At 39.1% G+C, this 15168-nt stretch overlaps 1 protein-coding gene across 2 annotated transcripts in view; it reads left to right on the top strand.

Moving 5' to 3' along the window:
• Window positions 1–11089, top strand: part of LOC125745413 (receptor-type tyrosine-protein phosphatase gamma-like) — a 159441-nt gene extending 148352 nt beyond the window's left edge. For both annotated transcript variants that reach the window (XM_049018286.1, XM_049018287.1), the window contains 12 exons: window positions 63–197; window positions 439–573; window positions 1040–1212; window positions 1559–1694; window positions 3082–3228; window positions 4400–4493; window positions 5798–5874; window positions 7283–7411; window positions 7714–7860; window positions 8195–8337; window positions 8865–9000; window positions 9373–11089. In XM_049018286.1, coding sequence (XP_048874243.1) covers window positions 63–197; window positions 439–573; window positions 1040–1212; window positions 1559–1694; window positions 3082–3228; window positions 4400–4493; window positions 5798–5874; window positions 7283–7411; window positions 7714–7860; window positions 8195–8337; window positions 8865–9000; window positions 9373–9519 — 1599 coding nt within the window. In that variant the 3' untranslated portion in view covers window positions 9520–11089. The remainder of the gene's footprint in view (window positions 1–62; window positions 198–438; window positions 574–1039; window positions 1213–1558; window positions 1695–3081; window positions 3229–4399; window positions 4494–5797; window positions 5875–7282; window positions 7412–7713; window positions 7861–8194; window positions 8338–8864; window positions 9001–9372) is intronic.
• The last annotated feature ends 4079 nt before the right edge of the window (window positions 11090–15168 follow it).

Here is a 15168-nt window from a genome sequence, read left to right as displayed (position 1 = left end):
TATGTTTGTTGTATGCTAGTTGGACCATATAAATGAATCTCGACCATCTGTATTATCCCCAGGGCTACAATAATACTAAGGCATACATTGCTGCTCAGGGTCCATTAAAGTCCACCTTTGAAGACTTTTGGAGGATGATATGGGAACAAAATACAGGCATCATCGTCATGATCACAAACCTTGTTGAGAAGGGAAGAGTAAGTGGCCCAGTTCCTTAAATGCAGAATATCCTGAGGCACGGATGCGGCTGTGATCCCTATATTTTGAGGAGCTGCTTTTTCTCGGCTTCATACCCATGGTTATAAAATGATTGAACAGTGCCGAGGGGGATGCTCCCACAGAGGTGCGATGAGATTGCCAGGTACGTTACAGAGCTGATTGGCCGATGTGACATTGGAGTGCTGATAACTATTGTTATGCTCTTCGACTGCCTTTCAGAGGAAATGTGATCAGTACTGGCCCATGGAGAACAGCGAGGAGTATGGGAACATTGTGGTCACGCTGAAGAGCACTAATGTGCACGCCTGCTTTACAGTGCGACAGTTCCTCCTGAGAAACACCAAAGCTAAGAAGGTGAGTCTGTGTGTCCACCTCTTCTAGAGCTGCACCTTGTGCTTCAGGTTCACATGCCCAGTTTATATGTCATTTGCTAATATGTGCAGTTTTATTTTGGTTGAAATGCATTATATTTAAACCTGCTTATTTAAAAAGGTGTGCTGTGCCAGACCGGTACAGCTGAGACCAGCTTTCTAAAGCCCAACAGCAACAGTGTCCTGATACCTCCTGGGTTGAAATTGCCTCTTAATCAGTGAAAAATTGCCACCCATACCTGGCAGCCAGTGTTAAATCTACCAGGTCCTTTTCTCAGAATTTTTTTAAAACTCTTTCTAAAGCAATACGTCTTTACCTGTTAAATAATAACCTCTGTTGAGGTTAGTTTTGAGGCTTTGTGGACACGTCACACAATGCACCATAATTCACCTTTTAGATAGAGTTTCTGTTTTCTGTTGTTTGGGAAAAAAATTCAATTTCATCTCAGGGCCAGAAGGGAACAGCGAAGGGGAGAGAGAATGAGCGCATCGTGATCCAGTACCACTACACGCAGTGGCCTGACATGGGGGTGCCGGAGTACGCACTGCCAGTCCTCACCTTCATCAGCAGGTCCTCAGCAGCACAGAAGGCAGAGCAGGGCCCAGTGGTGGTACACTGCAGGTAGGAGGCTCTTTGGGAACCAGAGAGCACCATTAGAGGCATGCTGGGAGATGAATGGCGGCGTTCCTCTGCTGCCAGTGCAGCTATGGTGGCCTAAAGGGCAAACTTATTTCTTTCAGACTTGAAATTTATTCCTCCACGCCATTAAATAGGCTATTCATTCTGAGCTGACACTGCTGGTGTCACGTTTGGGTCGTGCGTGTATTTCTTTCATTGTTTTACTTATGTAATCAGGATGCTTTCTGTTTGTATTAAGGGATGCTACATTGAAAATGCATGCATTATGAAATATCTGTGCACATCTCCTGCTTTGTGCTGTCTGTGAGCTTCTGCATTTCTCTTCTAGTGCTGGAGTTGGCCGAACAGGGACATATATCGTGATTGACAGCATGCTCAAGCAGATGAAGGATAAAGGCACAGTCAATATTCTCGGGTTCCTCAGACACATCCGCATGCAGCGTAACTACTTGGTCCAGACAGAGGTGCTGTATTTATTATTTACATACACATTTCACTACGTATATAAATCCTTGTGTCCAGGGGCATAATATGGCTTCATCCTTCCCCTTAACAAACAGAATGGTGCATTTAAATGATTAAATTGTGTCCCTCCCCCATCTTGCACTCTCACCTACGCCTATGCTTGTGTCCAAACCCCCTGTTTTGCTCTCTGAAGGCTAGTTTCCACCTCCTACAGGCATATTCTTTCCTGGACATCCATATATATTGTACCACTGCAGCTGGGCACTGCGTACTTTGATGCCTGTGCTGGGGTGGCACTGTAGGATAGCACTGTAGGATAGCACTGTAGGACAAAGCTGCTCATAAGTCTCATGAATATTATTCTAAAAATAAGTATTTTTCTAAAATTGCACATTATCTACTTACAGAATGCAAGGACACTGATATGTGGCTTTGCATTTACGAACATATTTTATTTTAGTTAATGTGGGCCATGTGGGAGTCTTTATATTTCCGTAGTGAGGAAACATATAAATGTCAGTATTGCTGGACTTCCTCAGCCAGCCATTTTTCGAATCTGATAGTCTTATTTCTTTTCAGTCTGATTATAGAGGGTATAAAAGGTATTTATGTACAATCTTTGGTCCACCTCTTTTCTGGTTCGCTGGTACTTTTCGCCTGCCTAGCGAATGACCATGACACGCTTTTGTCACTGGATGGACCGTCCACATTATTCCAATTTTCAAATGGTACATGACTTCACAAGCAGCCTCCAAATGAGTCCTTCATGTCTGATCTCTGTGACAAAAATGACATTACAGCAACTGCCTGCACAGTAGCGCATTCACAGTAGGTGGACACCTGCTCTGAGTTCTGTGAAAACCCTCCCTTGTCACTTGCCGTTTGTATGTTGCGCCGTCCTGCTGGGTGGATATATTACTTTGTGCCGCTGTACACCTGTATATGGATGAAGCGCACTTCATAATTTTTTCTTAAAATACGACATCTCAGGTTAATGGGCATGTGCGTCTGTAGTTACCTGCATTTGTGTGCCTGTCAGTATGCATTTTATAGAGAATGAAAGTTCCATTTTAAAATAATTTCATTACCCCATAATAATAGGAACCCTGTGCCTTATATCATTTTTTAAAACTGTTCCACATCTCCATTTCCGAAAGGCATAAATATGCATTTTCAAAGCCATTACATGGTCTTGATCTCTAGGCTCTCCTATTGATAAATGATGCTACTGATATTTCGTATTGCTTCTTCCTTTGCATAAACACTAACTAAAGTTTGGTAAATGAGATTCCTCAAGCTCCCACTGCTTCTGTAATGGATAGAAGCAGCCTGTCGGGTCAGAGGTTTCCTGCAGCCCGCTGACTCTCCACGGCCTCTCCTGTACAGGAGCAGTACGTCTTCATCCACGACGTCTTGCTGGAAGCCATTCTGGGCAAAGAGACCGAAGTGCCAGTCTGTCAGCTCCACAGCTACGTCAACAGCATCCTGACGCCGGGTCTGGCTGGCAGGACTCGGCTGGAGAAGCAGTTTAAGGTAGGTGCCCTCATGGAGGGGGGGAGGGGGGCATTGGTCACATTCCTTCTCCACTTGTTCAGCCTGTCTATTTAACTTATCACAAATGTCATAGTTAATATGGCGCACTGACAGAATGGGTTATGCTTCAGCTTCACACCCTGGATATCAATGTGAAACTAATAAAATGAGAAAAGCAGAACAAGGAGGAGGCACATGCTTTGGCTTCATTCTAGCTCCACCGTAAAGTGCCCTGCTTCCCAACTTCGCCATGCGCTGATCACAAAATGTCCATTTCGAAGGCACCCTTAATTGACCATTAATTCCTCCGCTTAAGACTCTGTGATCCAGCAGCTGCTGCAGGCGAAATCCTCCTGCTGTCGCAGAGCATTGCGCTTCGGTGCTTTTTCAATACAGGATTTTAATTGAATCCCTCTCCTCACTAAGAGTCTATCCTTCCCTCTCCTGGGATGTAGGGAATTCACGTATGGAGAGCTCCTCATCTCGCCCGGCTCTTTCAGCCACAGGCTGAGCAATCCAGGATATGTAATTAAACTGCATCTCTAACTAAGGTTTGACCTGGACACTCACCAAAACCACAAATATTAATTTTCTAGCTAAGGGAAAAAACACAATACAAGGCTAGCTAGCACAGGTCCACGTAAAATGTCTTTTATACCATTTCAGCTCAAGGGAAGCATTTTCAAATGTCAAACATTTGATTTTAGATGTTATATATTGACACCTCCCCCCCATATCTCATATCTCCTGCTGCACAGAAATCTGCACAGAACAGATCATTTCTGCATGAGCATACCATGAATTATATGATTAAAACTAACAACACTCACCATCCTTTGCACTCCTTAAAGACATAATTGATTTTCACTTTCAGTTTGGAAATGCCCTCAGGAATTCGTCAGAGTTTTGCTCCTTAAATAGACGTTAATGCCCATTCACTTGATTTGCTTTAGCCTTCAAGATCCTGAAGCTCTAGCTGTCAAAACATGACTTGTCATAGATTAGCTGTGCTGAGAGGCACATGTTTCCCAAACCAGCACTGAAAAAGTGAACAGCACGAGGGAAGAGGGAATAGTCTGTGTCAAAGTTGTGGGCCGTCATACAGGTGTCACGTGGGTGTAGCTTCTCACAGCTTATTCACGTGGCACTGCTCTCTTTGTCACTGTCACAGCTGGTGACGCAATCCAATTCTCGCTACGTGGACTGCTTCAGTGCACAGAAGGACTGCAACAAGGAGAAGAATCGCAACTCCTCTGTGGTGCCCTGTAGGTATCAGCTACCCTCCTTTGCTTAATTCCCATAGTTTGCATTTATCCATTTATGGTTCTTCTATCACTAAAGCTTTAGTAATACAATCAATGCTGCTACAACGCGACTAAAACATTCCTGAAATATCTCACTTTCACAAACATTGCATACAGAAATACACACATTCAATCGAAAAATAGAGCAAGGAGAATGCAGCTCCAAAACTTAACTTATGCCAAACTAAATAAATTTCATAACAAAAACAGCAATACCAGTGGCCAGTAATGTTATTGTAGTGTAATGTCTGGCAAGAAACGAGGAGAATTGCTTAAACGGTAAAGAACGCTCTTTTATTAATCCTTAAATGGACTAACAGAAGCACCAAACAACCACCAATGCAGGGAGGCTGGACGCCAGACACTAAGGCACACACACGGTGGATAGTTTACAACAGCTAAAGACATGTGAGGATTGGACAGCATTCACGCTTGACACAGGCACATGATGACTGGAAACACAATAAGTTTTATAATTACACAAACAATGGTGCTATTTACACATTTTCCCAGCATGTTCTGCACTGTTACTGGGCTCCGCTATGAGGAGCCATCTCTTCACTGCAACATTATGCATTCAAAATAATAAATTATATTATAAACACATGCTAAGGGTTTTATGGGTCTCAATAGAATTTATTAGTAACTGCTTCAAGCAAACGTGCTGAAGCCGTTAAGTTATCGAATGCCGAGCGTCGGGAGTAGTGAACCACAGTCACCATGGGGCTGGGCGTGCACACAGAGCAAATACAACAATTATGGTATGTGGACAGGCACAGAAGGCAACATGGCTATGGACAGTCTAAGAAAGTGAATTAAAGTAAAAAGGTTGCTGTGTTTTTATATAATTTGTGAAATATCTTTAGACTTCTAGGATGTAAGACTTTGACCTGTGCACTGCATCAATGATTCTATTAAATTTGAAAACTGGTTCAATCATTCACTGAAAAAAACTGGCTCAAAAGAATAATTCGTTCACATATTGGACATCACTATGGTTCACTTAGCTGTTTTTGCATGCAAGTAGTGTTTCTCACTAAGACCATATCGCGTTGTGTAGTGCTTATCTCTCCAACTGAAATTTTCATGTTGTTCTGCACTTGGCTACTAATATTTCAGTGATGTTAAAACTGATTCACAGTGTGAAATCACGTGTTGTGGATGGACTGACTGTAATATGTGTACCATGTCTAAGGTAGCACAACACCAACATGGACGTTTGCATGATTTAAAATAATGTTTTCCCCCAAACCCCTCCCAACCAGCTGAACGAGCACGGGTGGGTCTGGTGCCAGTTCCTGGGATGAAAGGCAGTGATTACATCAATGCCTCCTACATAATGGTATGGCCGTCCTTCAACTATGTCCAATATGCTGGATGGATTGTGCTTAGGGCACCATTATTCATCTGTAGCCCTAAAAAATGTCTATAAAACGGCCTATAAACCAAGACGTGGCACAGTGAAATGCTTTATAATTCATTCAGTTTGACTAATACAGGTAGACTCTGGGCACTGATACACTTCAGCAGAAAATGAAGCAGAACGTTAGCTTTACTGGAAAAACAAAATACAGTGGAATCTGCTTATAGTGATCACGGTTATAGTGATTAACTGCTTATATGGATCAAAAAAATTGGGACAGAATGGAAATAGTGTATAAATAATTTGCTTACAATAATCAAGTAGTCCACTTACAATGTTCATTTTGGGGTTTTTATACATGACAACTGTCACGATCAGTGAGCACGGGTAGTGCGCACGGGCAGGCAGACTGGCAGGAAGCAGGCAAGGTACGGGGAAAAAGGGGATTTAATCAGGATATGGGGAGCAGGAAACATCAAACTTCAACTAACAACAATGACAGACAATGAACTCAGGCAAGACATGGACTCAAATAGACAGGACTGGGCGAAAATAAGTGGACACAGCTGGGTACGATCGGGGAAGCACACATGGATAATCAGGGGGGCGTGGCACACACGAGGATCGTACGAGCCGGGCATGACAACTTTTGCAAAAATTAAACTACGGTAAATTTATTGTTTTTTACTTTTCTGCTGGCAACCTGTCTGCTTCTGGCTAGCTACCTCCTGCATGCACAGAAAACACGACGGGGGAAAAAAGTCATTTTCTCTCAATGTCTATCAAAAAATATGGACTCATCAAAGCTTATGATAAACTGCTAAAAATGAGCCAATGAGATGCAGTAAACTACAATTAGCTATATTTTATATGCAGTACTGCATTATAGCATATTTGAATTATACTGTTCAGTGATTTAATTTGTACAGTACTGTAATTTGAAAAGAGTTTTAAACAGCTATACTGTATTTTGAAGGAATCAATAAAATTCACTAAAGAGTGATGCTGTCTGTTCTATTAAGTTATATTCATGTAATAAATACACAAATCTCAATTGGATGGAAATCTGCCTGACACATAAAGAAAGAAAAAAAAATTAAGGTTATAATAATCAAGTTCACCCAGATGGACATGATCACTATATGCGGTTTCTACGGTATGTTAATTCGTAAGATATCAGAGTGCTTTTTAGTGAATTATATTTTTTTTGTTGTATTTTTAGTTGTACAAATGGTTATATCCTGAAGTAATTTGTATGTCACATTATTAATAATTCAATCAAGCCTCTAATTAATTATGACATAAAACCTGCATACACTTGCTGCCAGTAGACAAGGTACAATTTTGTAGCACATCTATGAAAATTGCATTATCTAACCCATTTCAGGGCTACTACAGAAGTAACGAGTTCATCATCACCCAACATCCCTTGCCTCACACGACAAAGGACTTCTGGAGGATGATCTGGGACCACAATGCACAGATCATTGCTATGCTCCCTGACAACCAGGGTTTGGTGAGAACAATGCCTTGCATTGCAGTAATCTTTTTAGCTGCTCAAGTTACAAGAGTCTCTCTGACTGTTTGAGTTCTTCCTCTCAGTCTCACCCTGTTTCTAAGATATTCTTCTATTTCCAGCTATTGTCTATTGCAAATTGAGTGCGAGGAAGAGTGACGTGCATTCATGTTCTTTTCCTGGCACTCCACGTCATAGTTAGTTTTCTTGCTGGAGTGATTGATTTTTCAACAAGCCAAGTGCACTGGAGTATTGAGCTCTGAAAAAGTTTTCTCTCGCATGGCGCTGCTGGATCCACTTAGGCCGAGGACGAGTTTGTGTACTGGCCGAGCAGAGAGGAAGCCATGAACTGCGAGGCTTTCACCGTCACGCTCATCAGCAAGGACCGACTGTGCCTCTCCAATGAAGAGCAGATCATGATCCATGACTTCATCCTGGAAGCTACGCAGGTCCGCCTAAGAATGACCTTGTACTTCTCCAAAGCTCACTTTCCCTCCCACTTAGCCAGTGCCGATTATCATGTTACAGTAAACAAGGTTCTTTTTGAACAGGCTATTATATCACCGAGTGTTAATGTATGTTATCTAGTCCCATTTGATGATGACATTATTTCTATAGCCAATGTACTTCTTTCTCCTTTCAGTCCCTGAATTTTTCATATCAACCACTGTGGATTCATTTGCACAACAGGCTCAGTAAACAGTAATTGCTGTATTTGGTGCAATAAAATTTATTGTTAAACTATAATCATTACTCTCTGCCATCAATTTGCCATACCTTCAGGATGACTATGTGCTGGAGGTGCGCCATTATCAGTGTCCGAAATGGCCTAATCCAGATGCCCCGATCAGCAGCACTTTTGAGCTCATCAATGTCATCAAAGAGGAGGCCATGGCTCGAGATGGACCAACCATAGTGCATGATGAGTGAGTGGCTAACTTGTTCCATCCCTGCTTCCTGCAACAATGTTGGGTTCTTAAACTGAATTAGTGTAATCGGTTTTACAGCCACAAGTACTTTTGGATGTTAAATAATGCTCACTGCTCACTACTTACGTTCCTGCATTCAGTTCTATACTATGGGAATGCCGGCTTGCTTTTGAGGGGAAGGTTTCTACTACAACATTAAGCTATTCAAGGGCTCCCTGAGTGGCTTAGTGAAGATAAAGGTTTCTTTGTGAGCTTAGGTTTCTTTGTGAGCTTAGATTTCCTACTACACTCCCAACCGAGGACTGAGTCCCAGTTTCTGTTATGTCATCTTCCAGTTCTGATGGGGAGTTTCTTCAAGGGCAAAACATAACTGGCTTATGTTATCCTTTTGTCCTGGAATTTCTATCAGAGAAGAAGACATTGAAACATATTCATCTGAGTATGATGATTTTAGACATCAGTGTCTTGCTCCCCCTAGTGGCACCTCAAGGTAACTGACCTGATATTATTTATGCTCTGTGCAGATTTGGGGCAGTTTCAGCTGGAATGCTGTGTGCCCTCACCACCTTATCACAGCAGATGGAGAATGAGAGTGCTGTTGATGTCTACCAGGTGGCTAAAATGATCAACCTCATGCGACCTGGAGTTTTCACAGACATTGTGAGTGAAGCATGCCCTCTAAGTGTTTCTATTCATATTTAAACACAATTTTATATAAGTGTAGTTCCTGTTATTATGTTAATGAAAATAACCAATAGCTTTCTTAGCAGTAGCAGTTCAGTTCACCTCAATTCCGCATGTCTAATTTTTATTGAAAGGAGAGGAAAAGATACAATTAAACTAAAATTAAATGTATTAATTCAGTGTTTAAGTTTACTTGCTTATTACAGTATGTAGTAGTACACCATATGTTTGTATTTTTTGCTAAAATATAAAAGGAAGTAGTGTTACTAATGAGATCATAGCTTTACATGTATTGTTTGGTTACGCTTTAAGCTCATTTTTCCTATTAATCCCTTTATCCCATTTCAGGAGCAGTATCAGTACCTTTACAAGGCTATGCTCAGCTTGGTCGGCAGCCATGAAAACGGGATGGCGCCCATGTCCATGGACAGGAACGGCACTGTGGTGATTGTTGACGAATCAGACCCTGCAGAAAGCATGGAGTCTCTGGTTTAATGACCGTTAGGTGCAAAAAGGCACTTAATTTGTACAACTTCATGGACTTGGCAGACTTTTTGAGGCCTTTTTTGCCAGACTCATGGTTAAATAAATAACCTGATTACTTTTTTACACTGAAAGAAGTTTTTTATATTTATTTTTGCCATTTTTGTCTTAATGTTATTCTACTGAGCATTTGCACCAGTTTTAAGTTCCCCCCCAATGAAACACAGTTCTCACTAGTTTGCACTATATTGTCAGTGTTACTGCCTTGTTACAATCCAATTGACAATATTGATTATTGAGCCCCAATTTGACATTCCATGGCAATTCTTCACTCAATTGTTATTGATTGATTCTTCTGTGAGAAGGAATAGTACAGACAATGTAGTTCTCAGCAGTTATCTTATCTATGTAACATATATAGACCGAATTACCAGGTCATAGCTGACAGCATTTAAAAGTGACAGTTTGTTTTTGTATATGACAGCAATGTTTACTTATTTAACTTTACCAATTTATTAAGACACGCAAGGAATAAATATTTTGCATCTTATATATATTTTTTCAAAATCCATTTAATCCATAATTATTTGTATTCAAAATACATGATATCTCCTCAATTTAATATCTTTTAATTCATCCAGAAATTCCTGAAGGTTTGCCCTCTGAAAGTAAAAGACATACTGCAGTTTGTTTGAAGCATGGCTTACGCTTGTCATTTTGCAGTTGAGTCTTACTTAATATTACTGGCCATTGAGACAGCAAAGTGCCCAGAGTACCTGGTAATTTTTTGGAGAATATCTATATTAAAGAAACTGGGTAAATATTCACAGAACACATTTCATAGGTATCCGTCAAAGTGACCATCTGTTCTATGCTGAAAAAAAATCACTATGGAGTGACGTGATCCTGTTTGTTAGATTCAACATTTTTCCCATCTTTGCTATATTTTACTCAGTTTTTATTTTGTATTTCATGGTTTGATCTGAGGTGGTTTGGTTTGTGGCTTATTATATAAATATCTATTTTTTCCTCAGCAGACAAACAGGTTAAATTATTTGATGTATCCCCTGCACTGTTTGTACTGTGAGGACTGATTTCATTTCTTGAAATGGTCCAAGGGTAAAACTGCTACAAGTATTGCTGTTTGTGTTTAAGGATGCCTCATTTTTCTCTATCTGGCTTCTCACTTTTGCCTATACAAAGAGTCTAATCTAAGTCTTTGTCCTGTTAGATACATAGTGGAACGATATAAGTTTAGTTAAAAAAAATCTTTTGTTCATCATATAGCTGCCTTGGTAATACTGTTATTGTGATGAAAAACATACATTGAAGAAAAAAATAATATATTTTACCAAAGATATAAAAGGGAGCTTTTTTTAGTTTTCTCTAGCTATGTTTTTCTATTAATGGATAAAAAACCCAGCTGATACATAATATTACATATATCTTGTTGTAACATTGCTGTGACATGCATTTATGTTGTTACAATGTTGAAGCAACAGTGTCAGAATATTTCTGCTAGCTGAGACAAATATTTTGGATGGTTCATTCAATTGCTTTAAATAAAATGCATTTTACCTTTTTTGGCATTCTTGTTTTCTCAACATCTCATTCATATTCACATTTCATGCTTATAGTAGAAAACGGCTTCGGCATCTTCCTACTTTCTCTGTTGCACTCTAAGGTTTATTTTTTATTCGCTCGTTGTCATTTAAGCCACAAGAAGTTACACATGAAGCTAAAATTGTGAATAAAAATATATTTTTTACACTTGACAAGAGTTGACAGGCAAACCTTCACTAAGAAAAAGAAACACACATTTTGGATCATTTATTTATCTTATTGTAGTACATTTATAACTTTAAAACAAAAAGAAATTGGTTATAATGTCTTGCACCCTTTTTTTGGTAATTTTATTTTATAATAAAATTTATTTTGTTGCCTGGTATTCATAAAATGAATGTCAGTAAGTAAATCACAGCCTTTTATCATTTGGGCCAATGGTCTGGTTTTTATATTAACACTGTGCTGCAATTGTGTTACATCTTCTATGTTGATTATTTTTCATTTTTTTCCAAAGTAAAGTTATGGATAAATAATTCCCTAATAATATTTTGTTAGTAACACCAATATACATATAATTTTAAAATATGTATATATTTTATTGGTTATACCTTATGAACTTTGAAGCATTGTTATATACAGTACTTTTAAGAATCATACATTTTCTTATCGATATTTCGTTTCTCTTTTTTTTAACCATTACTTCACTGTGTTCAAAGTGGACCTGATGGAACCGATTTTTTACGGTGTCTCCATATTCAACATTCCAAAAATCAGACACCTTATTTGTATTTCCTTCACCTCATGTCCAGCCTTTTCTTCTGGTTTTCATTTTGTAATTCTTCAGTTATACTCTGTTGTCAGTCCGTGTGCAATAGAAATGTAAGCCACTGAATCAGTTTGTCTCAACAACCCACTTTGAAGAGATTGGGCAATGCCTCTTTTTTAACTTGGATAAAGGGAAAAGGTTTTGTTGAAAGCTATTGAATCATTCTATTATAGTGTTATTTAATATGTAAATTGTATTGCTATACATATAATAAAATATGGGTTTTGATGTATATGTCATTTTTGTGTGGTCTGTGATTTGGTATTTTTTTAAGTAGAAAAGCAGGGGAATGAGGCACAGATTTTGTGTTCTGTAATGTATGAATTATGAAGCCGATTTTAAAAAGTTGCTATGCTTTAAATTAATATTATATATTACTATGTATGTTTTTTTTTAACTTGAGGATAGATCAGGTTGAACAATAAGCTATGTCAGGTTTAACCACTGAAGACTGAAGGTAACCAGTAGCCAAAAGAAGTGAGGCAGTGTCCGCAAGCTGAAAACTTCACTGGAACAGTTTCCTAATTCCAGGCATCAATAACTCCCTGCTGCTCATCACTGTACCTCATTTCATTAGTGAATTAATTGTTTGGGTAAAATATCATCATCCCTGCCTGTCAGGAATAAATCATTTTTTCATAATGACATCAAAGAGCCAATATGTGGAAACCCCAGCCACCAAGGGGCACTGTCAGTAGCATTTTCTTCATACACTGCCAAAGAGAGGAAAGCTAAGCTAAAATAATAGGTCTTCAGTCAAGATTTAAAGACTGAGTATGTTTCGGCATCCCGAACATAGGCTGGTAAACCATTCCACAATATATCGGCCCTGTAGCAGAATGATTTACTGGGCATCATATTAGATACAAGCCTCTTATTCAAATCACATGTGGATGCAGTACTGAAGGTGCCATCAGTATAGGAGTGATAATTAACATTGTGTTTTCTCATTATGTTACCTAATGGCAGCATGTAGAGAGAAAAAAATAAAGGACCAATAACTGATCCATGTGGTACCCCATATTTGACTGGTGACATAGAGGTTGGATACAATTATTTGACAATAGAAACGTATTGATAACGATTACTCAAATACAGTTTAAACCACTTCAACACCATTCCACACAATCCGACCTCAAATTTAAGGCTTTGTAGTAGGATAAAATGATAAACCATATCAAAGGCTGCAATAAGGTCCTGAAGCATTAGTACAGTCACTCTGTCAGCATAAGTTGCCATTGTTATGTCATTTACGACTTTAGCTAGGCAGTTTCAGTGCTGTGTCCCGGGTGGAAGCCCGCCTGGAAACTATCCAGTATGTTTTGTGTCTCCAAGTATGAAGTTGAGCATCTATTTTCTCCAGAATTTTTGACAAAAATGGTACATTAGAGACAGGTCTGTAATTGTTCCACTCCTGTGGATCCAAACTTGGTTTCTTCAATAGTGGTCAGATTACTGCTACTTTAAATTACTCAGGAACATCACCTGATGACAGGGACATATTCATCAAGGCAGTTGTAGGTCTTGCCAGAACTCCCAGTGATTCTTTAAAAAGCTTAGTGCGGATTGGGTCCAGTGACCAAGTGCTGAATTTGATCTTTATTACAATAGTTTTTAGCTCTTGTTCATTAATTACTGTAATTCAAAAACATTAAGGGTGTCTTCACATTCCATTTGCACTGGAGTTAATTGTGAGCCATCTGAGCATGTTTGAAGCCTAATGTTTGTGATTTTATTATTAAAAATAATTAAAGTTCATAAAATGTTCACTAACAAAATTACTCATAGTAAAGGTTAGCTGTATTTGTTAGATGAGCTGTTGTTTTAAAAAGGTAATGAAGGTTATTTCTATCGCAATCAAAAAGGTTAGAATAAAAGGTTGAATGTGCCCTATAAAGGGCTTGCCTAAAGTGATTTAAAAAGGTGATTAGAAAATGGTCAGAGAAGGACTTATTCAATGGACAGACAGATACATAATGAACATAAACTCCGTGATTGATAACCAAATCTAGTGTATGATTGTGAACATGCGTTGAGTCCAGGAGGGACAGGAAACTTTTGCTGAAGGCATCAGTCTCACATGTACTGTATATTGAAATCTACAAGTATTGTGACATTATTTAACAACTAAGCCAGAGACAAGTTCCTGAAATTCAGTCAGAAACAAAGTGGTCTGTATACTATGAGAATATAGATGGGCGGGTTGGACGCCATGTGATTTAGCATTGCTTCAAATGTTGTAAAATCTTTTATAATCTTGGGTTTCATTTTTACCAGTAAATTAAAAATACTTGCCAAGCCACCTCCATGCCCTGAGCCTTGTAGATTCCGTACGAAAATAAACCCATTAGGTGAGACATCAAAAATAGGAATAGTGTCTGTGGGTCTGAGCTACAGTAGGATTCAGTTTAAAAACACAGGATTGCACCAGTATCACTGACAAGAATTGATTTACTTCCCAAAGAGTGAACATTCAATAGTGGCCATTTTATGGAGGGTTTTTGTTTTGGCTCATTTAATCATATTAGTGGGATTGGTATTATGTTATCCACACAGGAGCCCCCAGTGGAATGTTTAGGTCTAAGTCTTGGTCTCATAATATTTACTATATTCTTTCTAGGCTCACTGAACTCTGTTTCTAAATAGTTGCTAGATTTAGGGGATGTCATGATATTGAGCTCCTAGGTCAAGGCCAAACATAATCTAAAGGGGGGAGTCTTCAATTTAAGAATAAGGATAAGAAGGCTGAGGACTGGGTGGTGCTCTCAGTCAGGCAGGTAATTTACATAAACGATCCCCTCCGATTCAAATGAAGACCGTCCTGTTTATAAAAGCCAGGCCGTTCCCAAAGAAGATCGCAGTTACCATTAAAGGCTATATTTTGAGATGCACACCAAGTGAATAGCCTACTATAGGATACATCCCATCTATAGAGAATTGGTAAGGGACCAGAGACAATTATATTCCGACATTTTGTAGCTTTTGCACACATAGAAATGAAGCTTCTTTTTAATACCTTGGATTATCTAGAGTTTATATCATTAGTTCCAACGTGAACAACCAAGGTGGAAACTTCACTGCTGGAGAGGGAGTTCAATTTCGCCTTGATGCTGGAAACTGACCCTGGGGAGGCATTTTACAGAAACCGCTGCTTTACGATTAGTAGAAACTCTAACGTTTCTAACAATCGAGTTTCTAATCACAAGCACGTTTTCCACTTCGGCAGACATACTGCTGAGAACAGAGAATTCCATTCAATATCATAAACT

This window comes from Brienomyrus brachyistius, chromosome 6 (assembly GCF_023856365.1).
Source record: "Brienomyrus brachyistius isolate T26 chromosome 6, BBRACH_0.4, whole genome shotgun sequence".
NCBI lineage: Eukaryota > Metazoa > Chordata > Actinopteri > Osteoglossiformes > Mormyridae > Brienomyrus > Brienomyrus brachyistius.
This window is presented reverse-complemented; position numbering and strand designations above follow the sequence as displayed.